The sequence below is a fragment of the Pocillopora damicornis genome, chromosome 13 (assembly GCF_964200805.1).
Source record: "Pocillopora damicornis chromosome 13, jaPocDami1.2, whole genome shotgun sequence".
Lineage (NCBI taxonomy): Eukaryota > Metazoa > Cnidaria > Anthozoa > Scleractinia > Pocilloporidae > Pocillopora > Pocillopora damicornis.
The window spans coordinates 14,022,364-14,033,247 of NC_142682.1; the positions used below are offsets into that span (position 1 = coordinate 14,022,364).

Sequence of the window (10,884 nt, forward strand, 5' to 3'; positions counted from 1 at the left end):
AAAAAATGTCCAGCGATAGAAAGCACCCGGCATAATTATATAGAAGTTTTGGTCAAATTAAGAAAGATATTTAAATTGACTCAGAATGGATTTCCTCATGATTGAAATAAACGATAAACGGAGCGATTTTTTAAAACTTCTGGCCTAGTTTTAACCTCCAAAGTTGTCAGCAGGAAAATTGTTTGAGAGAATTTTGAACTTACAGCTGTTATGGACGCCTCACGATAGGTTTCCCAACAGGAAACAGTTTGAAAATCTTTAGAGAATGATTCCCGAGGACCACATACTGAAATACGAGAATATGAGAATAAAAAATCAAGTAATATTGAAATCTATGCTAGCCAATCACGAACAGTGGCTGATATATAAAATTGCATGGACATGTCACGAGCGCGGGACAAAGAAAAGATTCTGAGTCCCCATGAGGAATGGAACTCAGACCTTCTGATTCCGCGCTCCGATGCTCTACCACTGAGCCACAGAGACTCTACAGTGAGCGAAGTTCATGTTTGTAAATAGAATAAGAGAAATGGTAAGTTTTGAGCTCGGTAAAGAAAGAGAGAAAGATGTTTTTTATTCCACGCTCGTGACGAGAATAAAAAACAACCATCTCTCCTACTCTATTTTACAAGCATGACTCTATTAACATTGCTGATCTTAGCAGTATGCGGAACGCGTGTCACATGAACTTCGAATTCGTAATAGACCTCGCTCACAGAGCGAGAGTCTCTGTGGCTTAGTGGTAGAGCATCGGAGCGCGGAATCCGAAGGTCTGAGGTTCGATTCCTCATGGAAACTCTAACCCTAACCCTAAGCAATTTTTTCTTTGTCCCACGCTCGTGACAAGACGAAAAACATCTCTCTCTCTCTCTCTCTCTCTCTCTCTCTCTCTCTCTCTCTCTCTCTCTCTCTCTCTCTCTCTCTCTCTCTCTCTCTCTCTCTCTCTCTCTCTCTCTCTCTCTCTCTCTCTCTCTCTCTCTCTCTCTCTCTCTCTCTCTTTCCTTACCGAGCTCAGAACTCACCATCTCTCTTATTCTATAGTGAACATTTCATTCACCTCAGAACAACGCAGTTTCATCGAGCCAAATTGTCTTAGTGAAGACACAACCAGTACCAAAAAAAAGAAAAACATATCCTCCATATTTGCAGAATTATCCATAAGTCAAAAATTTATTGAGTATATTTTTAAAACATTTTAGGATCGAAGTAACATGCTTTCAAAAACATTTCGCGATGGAAAAGTGAAGAGAAATCATGAAGTGAAAACCTCTGATACTCAAGAAGCTCATAAGACTAATTCTCCGACGTAAGGCTGAACTCAATAAACTTAGGGTCTTAATAACAAAGTAGTTTCCGCCATTTTGAGAAAGGAAACTTGAATATAAGGTCCAAGCAGTGTTTGATACCTTGTTATGATGAAGTATTTTTTTAATGTCTTCTCTCTTTTTTCGGCAGGGTAGACACCCACTTTTTTTTTTCCTAAGGACTGAACCATGCAATATTTCGAAAAAATGACCGGAGTTTTGTTTTGCTTAAGTACATGCAAATCTCAAAGCTCTGTCTTCATTGGTGATTTAACACCTGTCTCTTGTCAAAACTTTTCAAATTAAATTTTTTTTCATTATTTCGTATGCATTCTTTTCTTTGCTGCTTAGCAACGTCACTTTTCAAGTGAAAAGCGATCATAAACGCAATCTTCAGAGTGGTTTCACTCAAAAGGACCAATATTGCATTTCTGACCATTTACAATATTCTCGGCTAAAAACGAGCGCTATGATGTTTGGTTTTCTTCGGGATTAGACGAGGAAACTGTATCTTCTACAAGCTATGAGTGAAGAAAATGTGGAATGTTTTATCGTGGTGGTTTTACTTTCTTTACTTTCGCTATTAATCATTTTTGGACACACTTTGATGTTGATTGTACTGTGGAAAGATCCGTTCAAGAGATTCCGTACAGCGGCCACCACATTCGTTTTTGGAATGGTGTTTGCTAACTTCTTTAGTGGTTTGGGTGCGGGTCCGCTTTTGTCGATTGAGATCAGCTCTAGGTATGGAGCTTTAGATCTTTCGGGTAAAGAAATATTGTCTAACGCTGGCTTCTTTCTATTTTATTGGACCACAAGCGTGTCGTATCTGTCGATGCTGGGTTTATCGTTGTGTCAATACATTGGCGTGAAGATGCCTCATAAACAACAAGGCCTCGTCACCAAAAAGACAACAGGAATTGCTCTCGCAATCATTACGTGTAGTTCCTTGTTTATCCCTTCTCTGCTGGTGATGGGAGTCTCTTTCTCAATGGTAGATGTACTACAATTACACATTGCATTTCAACCCAGCAATTTTCTTCTCTGTGCAGTTTATGCCGCACTCGGGAAGGAATATCTGCGCCAGGTGAAACGCGCCATAGATTGTAAAAGCTCCAACGCAAGCTGTGTCCGCGTGAGAGACAGAAATTTTACGCGAGCCAATCTATTATTGCTTGCTACGGTTACGGCTCTTGGTGTGCCGATAATGATTGTATGGCACATCTCAGTGTACGGGCAGAGACTATTTCCCACGGATAAGGGTTTACGAACAGCATGGTCGACTACTATCATCATATTTTTCTTCAAAATAGCTCTTGACCCACTTATTTATTGTTTAAGACTACCGGTATATCGAAGGGCGCTCAAACGCATCTTTGAATTTAGACAGCATCGAGTAAGCGACGGCTGATAATCTCATGATGTACAACTCAACATGGCGCTTACGTTCCGTGTCATTATTATCTATATTTTTCATTCCTAGAAGAAGGCCGCGTTGTGGTATTAATCTTCATTAACGTCATGATTTAAAATGCAAAATCGTTTATCATTGATTAGACTTCTCTGGAGGGAAACAGCATAATAAATTTCATTAACCCTCTATGCTTGTTTGAAGGGTTTTTTTCTCATAAAAATTCGCAAAAAAATAGTGCTAACCAGCCTTGCACAAGTAGTGTTTTGATTTATTTTAAATTTTATCTCTACACACAATATCGCCTTCAGAATTGACTTATCAGTACTGACGAGGCTATTAAGGAGTTATACAGTTGAGATTTCTTCTCAAAGTCTTTCATCATGATGGATTGTACACTAATGGAGTCTGTGAATAGGAGATAGACGAGTCATTTCCAAGAAAGGAACATTTTCACGCACTGACGATTATTTTGTAAGAGTTTCGCACACAAAAGATCAGTATCTCAACTGTAGTAGAGGCTACTAATAAAAATACACTTATGGTGAGTGCTTTTAATATGAAACTATTATCTAATGAATTCTGTTTAAAAAAATGTAGTTCAGATTTCTATCGGGATTTCGATTTTCTCTCCAGCATTCTAACCCCATCAATTCCGCTGCAACTGTTTCTTAAGCGAAATTAGCGCGCGAAAACACAGTTTAGAATATTAAATTTGCTCTCCCGGACTGTTCCACAAACATCCAAAACAACAAAATATTGCGCACAAGTCCTAAAAAAATCGTGAAAAGCAACATCATATTGTACATATCCTCCTGTTAACCAAAACAATTTACTTTGATTTCCTTTATCCTCATTCCTTTTAAAGCTAATGTCATCCGATCTTTCAAGAGCACTATTAGAAATTCTGTGCTTGAAAAGGTAGATCTTTGTGGATCCATAATGAGGAATTAATTCTTAAAAGCTTTCCTCAAGAGATAGGATTTTAATTATTGTAAATCACATTTATACATATGAAGCATGAACCATTAAAATTTCGTTTCATTACAAGGGACTAATGTATTGGTTATACTTCCTGATGAGATCAAGCTAAAACTTTGATGAACTATATATTTTAGTGCTTGAACAACGTCCTACGTCACAACTAGTGCACCATTTAGAAGCCTTTATTACGGAATAACTTAAAGCAGCAGCTCCTCCGATAAATGCTTAAAATAAAATACCTTATTAGAAAAAGCGTCAGTTAATTTGGCGACTCTCATTTTGCCCGAATTTTTCTGTTTCCTATTGTTTTAGAGTTCATTCATTCTCATTTGTGAAGCTTCTCCTTAAAGCTTATTGAAAACAAATTATTTTACACTTTGAACTCTCGGAATATTAAAATTGCTAATTTGAAGAGTCAAAAATTTGAACGACTTATGGTTTTAACAAAACTTAGAGATCGTGTCTTGATACATGAAAATAGAGATAACCTTTTTGCTGATGCTGGAACGGAAATACACAGAAGAATTCTACGCAATCTAAAAAAGGGAAAAGTCGCTTAACGAAATAAATTATGAGTAAATATGGATGCCAAGTTATTCACATGACACGAGGGTACTTATACTAGTTAGTAAGAAATCATCAATTCCTTTTCAGATTATCTGATTGAAAAAGTCGATGATGTACACGTGTTGGAAACATTTCGGACCGGATTATGATAAATCATACGAGAGCACTCGATCTTTGGAAAGCCTGCTGCGATTGTAGGTGATTTGTCTTCAATGTTTCCTGAACGTGATCTTCTCTAAGCACCCTTCACAGGACAACATGCAATTATCGGCGTAAAAACTAGTGATGTAACAGCAGGATAATTTCCTCTGTTGATTTTACACTTGAAATAAAGCTCAGGGGTGCAACTAGATCATAAGAAAAGAATTGAAAAAAATATATGATGATATGTAGTCAAAATGAACTAAATACAAAATACATATAGTCTCTAAAAGTAAGCGGATTTATGTGCGTGGATATGGACGTGTGTGCGAGTTTGTTTTTCTTCTGTTTTTACATATTTCATTGATTATTGACTTCTTCACGTTGCTGTAGAAGTTTAAGACTACTAAACTTATAAATTAATAAATATCTCGATATTTAACTTCCCGTTGCCAACATGGTAGGGAGTTAGCTCTTTAACGGATGATTACGCTGGTACAAACATTTGAACATTAGTTCCCTTTGGAATGCAAGTTCAAATCTGTTTGTAAATGAAATCATACACTTTCTTTTTTCTCTCTAATTTTCTTTGTTTTCGTTACCTGTAGAATGGGTAGAATGTTGTTTAATGTAATTAAAGGACAGGTTGATGTTGGTTTTCGGGAGAATAAACCTTTTTTTGCATGTTACATCTAGGAACTCAGAAAAAAAATTTTGTGCACTGCATGTGACTTGCTGCATGCATAAATAAAAGGTTGAGAGGAGACCATTACAACTTATTTATCATATTTTCAAATAAGTTGGTTAAGGAAATTTTACCTTGGTCAAGAAAATGTTACATTGGTCAGTGAATTTTACACTGGTCAGTAAAAGGTCATGAAGAAGTGAGGGAATTTAAAAAACCTATTGGCTAGATAGGTAGGTACATAATCTTTGTTTATCCACAGTCGTTTCAAGAGCGATTTTAAATATTTATCTACGTATACGTACAAACTTAAAAAGGCGTAGAAATGATAAAAAAGTATGAAGTCTGTAAGGCCCTTCGGGCAAATGACTGAGGTATTCTTCGGTAAGATAACTGACACTAGCTGTGGAACGAAACCCGTTCTCCCCAATATAAGCTACATATTTTAGCGAATCAAGGTCTACTTCGGCCAGAACCTCTTCAATATTTCTGCTATCAGTCATCATTCTTTTCTTTTCTTTCGTCCTTTGAATAATAACTCGCCGTGCAGCAATGAATGAAAACGCTACGGTTGGACGAGAAAACTTTGACGTTTTGCTGTCAAAACTTTGAAGTTTGTTATTTATCTTATTTTATTTATTTAGCTTCGCCCCAACTAGAATCGATACTCATATATATAAAAATATGGGCAGGAAGACCACTTCATCCTAGCTAGCTAACCACATTGAATCCACCTTAACAAATATAAACAACCAAAGCTACACATATTTAAAAGAGAAAAAATAAAAAAAGAAGCATCACAAAAGTTGAAATTTCCAGAAGTAGCAGGATAGTGGGTATAGGAGAGGGCTTGCTATGTTGCACCTAACACAGATTGTTCTCCAGGCTCTAATGTCGTCAACGTCTTACAGATATCGATCTAAAGCCTTATTGAAATATGAGGTAATGAACGTTTAAATGAAGTAAGAAGGAGGCAACTGGTGCGTAACTAAGCAGGCAGGCGCGTATGGAGTCAAAAATGAACGTTAATAAGTAACAGTTCTACTTCGCTTAGGGATATAAGTAAAAGCATTGTTTCTCCATGACCGAGTATATATCGTTAATTGTCTAGTTACAGGTAGAACTTCACAACCTTCGAAAACTGAGTTATTCAAAGGATTAAAGAAAGAGAAAATATGCGGGAATTCATGCCATTGTGGGATATTTAACAGATTTGTTAGTTGGAGAGAAGGGAAGCTTTAAAATTAGTTTTGTTACGCACCGCTGCACATTTCAACTCGCTTAAGTAAGCCGATAGACTGTGACGATCATACTTCGACATCCATGTGATTTTGACCGAATCTCTTCTATTTCGAGCCTGTGATTGATCGCAAAAAAGTTCTTGGTATCGCAGACGGCAGCACTGTGTCCAACCTCCAGCCTAAGCCGTAGCGAACTCCAAGAAATTCAACCGAGAGAGCGCTGAACACTGGTTACCAGCTTTTACGCGATTTCATTAAAAACATGGCGGACAAACGTGGGTTAACTTCTTCGTTTCTGTTGTGATGTTGCCCTCTTTGAAGTTAGGACCTTTACGAGGTAGAATTGTCGTGAAATTCCTTTACAAGACTTTTATTTCTCTATTTTTAGCAATGATCTGCAACCTTTTTTAATCCTTGAGGTATATCAGTGGTAATGTTTTCCCTGGCTCACGGTTTACCTCATGGATCGATTATGATCGCTTATCTGTAAATAACTGTTCATTTTTACTAGGAATACTTAGTTATCCTTTGATTACCTAGGTTAACAACGTGACCATTCAGCGTGTCCCTGGGAAAAAGATGGAAACAAAACGTCTGTTTGTTGGAGGGCTCTACAGTGGTATCAAAGAGGTTGATTTACGGTATGTTCTACTTATAATTTCGTCACCAGGTGCACAACGTATAGTATGTTCATGTCGGATTGACCAAGCCTGAATTCTTTTTAAATCAATTTATCTCAGGCCTCATTTTCACAAATACCTCAGTTGTATTCAAAACTGAAATTATATTTCTTTGCTGAATCGCTCTTCGGTATTTTCTAAGATGTATGATAAAGGTTGATTTGGAGCTTTTCTTCATTAGTTGGCTCTCATTTACCACAGTCTCCGAGCCTGAGTTTGAATCAGTCCGTTGTTGGTATAAAGAGGAAACTAAGAATAGCTTCAAATTTTTTTTTTTTTACCCGAGATAGTATTTTATTGCACTTGTACATGGTTCAAAAAGGATCTCTTGAACTCTCTTGTACATACAAAAACCTCAAGTAAGCTATCTATTTTAGCCATTCTTTTTGTGGCTTTTTACTCTAAACTTCTTCCATTAGTTACTCAACGCTGCTGCTCTGATCTTTGCTCTATAAAATATGTGCCCAAACCGAACCCCCTCCCCCCTTCCCTGGCTGTCACTGCTTATTATTCATACTGTAGTAATTGTGTTTGATATATATTAACTAGATAACAGAATTTCTCAATAATATCTTTACAGCTCATAGTGAACATATCCTTTAAAACTTTCCTTAAATGCTTGAGGATACAGTGTAACAAATTGTCTTTGCAATGACTCTGTTACAGTTAACCCTTTAACTCCAAGATCTGAAACTGTAAATTCTCCCCTTTAACTGCTACACATTTCATAGTAAATTGGTGAAGAGAATTTGATGTTAGATCAAGATAGCAATTGCTAGCTGGTAAGTTTGAAAATTCTCATGAGTTGTTTGCTGGATAATGTATGGATAATATAGGAAGAAAATGCTTGTTAATCACCTTTGAGAGTTAAAGGGGTAAAATGGTGCTTTGACTTCCCACGAAGGACCTCCTTTAGTTCACTAATATTTCAATGTTTTAAATTCTTCTCTTATTGGCTAACATGTGCTAGATGTTATAAACACTGGTATATGAAGATAATTCTTAGCCACACTAAGCCGTCTACATATATATTATAATTATCCTTTAATGCAACATTTCAGAGATCGCTTCAATACTTTTGGTACTGTATCATCAGTTGAAGTTATACAAAGAGCAGATGAAAATGGTATGTAAATGAATCATTTGTATTTCTATTGCTGAATTATGGGAGATCTTGCAGCATGTGTCTCACCTTGTCATAACCGTTTCACCCCTAAGAGGGAGTAGCTTCTAATTTCTCCCTTGCAATTATCACCCCAGAATCACAGGGGTCAAGGTCACAAGGATAAGGGAAATGATCACCAACTTAAGAAGAGCTAAATTGTTCACAAAATCTCCTTGTCAACACCTTGGTAAATGTATAAAGAACAGTATTTAGTATATGAATACTGATGTTAGTGTGTAAAAGGTTAAAGAAATTGTTAAGCCACCAAGGCAGAAAAATTTGGTTATGGCATCAGCACACAGTACATGTTTGTCCTTCTGTGTAGAGCTTTGCCTTAAAACCTGTCAAAATCTTCCCTTTGAATATCCTTACACGTATTTTGTTCTGTCAACATGTATTTAATGCAGTTTAATGCAATTTCACAGAGTTAACAATAAAGAGCATCAGCATTCTCTAGTAGTCAGCCTTTTTTTGCATATGCACATGCATCAGAATTCCATGTCCTCTTCATATGAGGGGTTCTTGTATTTGTTTTGAACGCGAACTTGCAGCATTGTGAGGAGAGGCAGCTCATGGGCTGGGCAGTTTTCCCCACCCCTTCCCTCCCTCTTCCATTGTTTATTCAGTGTGACGGGTGCCTGTTTCCCTTTCCTGTGTGGGGGCTCATGGCTGAGTTGCCAGGATTTGCCAGCCATGGGAGAAGTCTCCATCAAGGAGCTGGCTGCCAATACTGGAAGCTCCAGAATGTTTCAGGCACCCAAACTCCACTTGGTGGTGCAGTTGTTAATTTATTGTTTTGAGGTCTTTTTTTTTTACTTTAATCCAGAAACTTATTTTTCAAAACAATTTTCAAATCTTAATGCATAGTATCTAGTTTTTAAAGTATAAGTTTATGAGTATTTTACAAGTTTTCCAAATCTTTTAGTATATCATCTTCTATTGATTGATTTAGGTTGCACAACCAAAACATTTGCATATATTGACATTTTGCAAACAGAGAAAGATTTCAGAAGATGTGAGTATAGAATTTCTTTTGTATTTACCATCAGCTATTTCTTGTTGTGAAATGTAAAATGTGTTCCAATGTAATTGTTATCTTTAACAGTTGTTTTGATTTGTGTCTGTTGAAATTAAGCAATACTTTGCATCGTGTATAGTTGGATAGCTACTTGAGCCATATTTAGAAAACTTCAGGTTGAAATAGAGAGATTCTAATACACATGTATCTCAGTTTGTTTCTTTCTCAAACTGACTTGGACTCAACTCCATAGTAAAAGTACTATTAATGAAATTTAATTATTGATAAGGCTTTAACCCTTTAGCTCCTATGAGTGACTGAGACAGAACTTCTTAAAATATCAATACAATATCAAGCAGATAAGTGATAAGAATAAAGAAAAAATCTTAACTTGTAGTTGATCTAATACCAAATTCTCCAAACTGATATCACAAGAACTATATGGCAGACAGTAAGGAGAATTACTAATGAGATCTTGGAAGTTAAAAGGTTAAGAGCAATAATGACAATCTCCCTTTATTTTCCTCATGTTTTAGAAAGAGAAAGGTGTTATTGGAAATTTTTTCTTTTTGAATGACTTTACAGATTTTAAATTTCATACATGTAGAGAATAAATCAATGAACTGAACACATATTTTCACCCCTGTATTAACTGTGCATTGTATGTCTACTTGTATCATCTGGCAACCAGTACAATAATCAAAAACTGTACCAACCCTGAGCATACCACCCAGCAATTATTGTTAGACAGAAGTTGTTTAAATTTGTTTCTTCCTTTACTCCCTCTCCTTTTGCTTCATATGAAGGTGTTTCACTCCTGTCAAACTCAAAGTGGAGGGGCTGCTGTTTGAAGATTCAGCCTGCCAAAGAAAGTTTTCTCACAAGGTTTGTTAATACATTTTTAATAAATGAGGCATTTTTAACCCCATAGATGGGTGTATTTTTGAGGCTGTGAAATGACGTTGTACTGTACGTAATCACAGAATAAGAAAATGTGAGCGGTGTTGGGAGGCACACATGTAATAGCTCTATTTTGAGTCAGAGTGGGTTATAAACATTCCGAAAAATATTTTCTTCTTCATGCCTGATATACCGATAGTAAATGAGATATTAATGCCGTTTGTGTTTTATTCAAGCACGTTTACCATCCAGTTGTAAATAAAAATAAAAATGTTTCCCTTTTCAGATGTGCATCTTATCTTTTTTTTTTTTGTTAATGTAAAGGCTACAAAGAGAGAGACAGCAGCAGGCTCAGGCTAATGTCGTATCACCCTTGCATGAAGAAACCAAACAATATTCGCTAAAAGGAATGATAGCACATCGTGAGAGGGACTCAGAAATGCAAAATTCCATTCCTGAAACACTTCCAAAGGCTGTTCCTGGTACACCTCTTCCAGGAAAGAAGAATTGGGTGGTTGGAAAGTTTGGACGTGTCTTACCAGTCATGTATTTGAGGCGTAGGGATAGGAAAAAGATTGCAAAGTTCGATCCAAGTAAAACAACACATTGCTTGAAGAAAATTAAACCTGAGGAACGAGATAGTACGATAGCAGAATTAACATGGAACTTGCAGTCAGAGGATGAAATTTTGAATGTTAGTTCAGGAAATTTATTGGCAGAGAAAGGAAAAGATAGACACGAATCAAAGTCAGTGGTAACAGTTAAAGAGCGGAAGTTATCAAATGATT

At 36.5% G+C, this 10,884-nt stretch overlaps 2 protein-coding genes across 2 annotated transcripts in view; both read left to right on the forward strand.

Annotated features, from left to right (window-relative positions):
- Positions 1 to 962: 962 nt before the first annotated feature.
- LOC113685241 (uncharacterized) lies at positions 963 to 3,280 on the forward strand. Its single transcript, XM_027202731.2, has one exon. It carries the CDS (start codon positions 1,828 to 1,830, stop codon positions 2,713 to 2,715), a length of 888 nt encoding a protein of 295 aa, XP_027058532.2. The 5' UTR covers positions 963 to 1,827; the 3' UTR covers positions 2,716 to 3,280.
- Positions 3,281 to 6,525: 3,245 nt separating this feature from the next.
- The window catches only part of LOC113685238 (uncharacterized), an 11,878-nt gene continuing 7,519 nt past the window's right edge, over positions 6,526 to 10,884 (forward strand). The window contains exons 1-6 of the mRNA XM_027202725.2: positions 6,526 to 6,670; positions 6,874 to 6,974; positions 8,075 to 8,139; positions 9,131 to 9,193; positions 10,003 to 10,081; positions 10,421 to 10,884. The exon at positions 10,421 to 10,884 is cut by the window's right edge and continues 782 nt beyond it. Coding sequence (XP_027058526.2) covers positions 6,913 to 6,974; positions 8,075 to 8,139; positions 9,131 to 9,193; positions 10,003 to 10,081; positions 10,421 to 10,884 — 733 coding nt within the window. The 5' untranslated portion in view covers positions 6,526 to 6,670; positions 6,874 to 6,912. The remainder of the gene's footprint in view (positions 6,671 to 6,873; positions 6,975 to 8,074; positions 8,140 to 9,130; positions 9,194 to 10,002; positions 10,082 to 10,420) is intronic.

Excerpts from the sequence above, each read along its gene's own strand:
- LOC113685241 (XM_027202731.2), top strand. The coding sequence starts at position 1,828 with ATGAGTGAAGAAAATGTGGAATGTTTTATCGTGGTGGTTTTACTTTCT.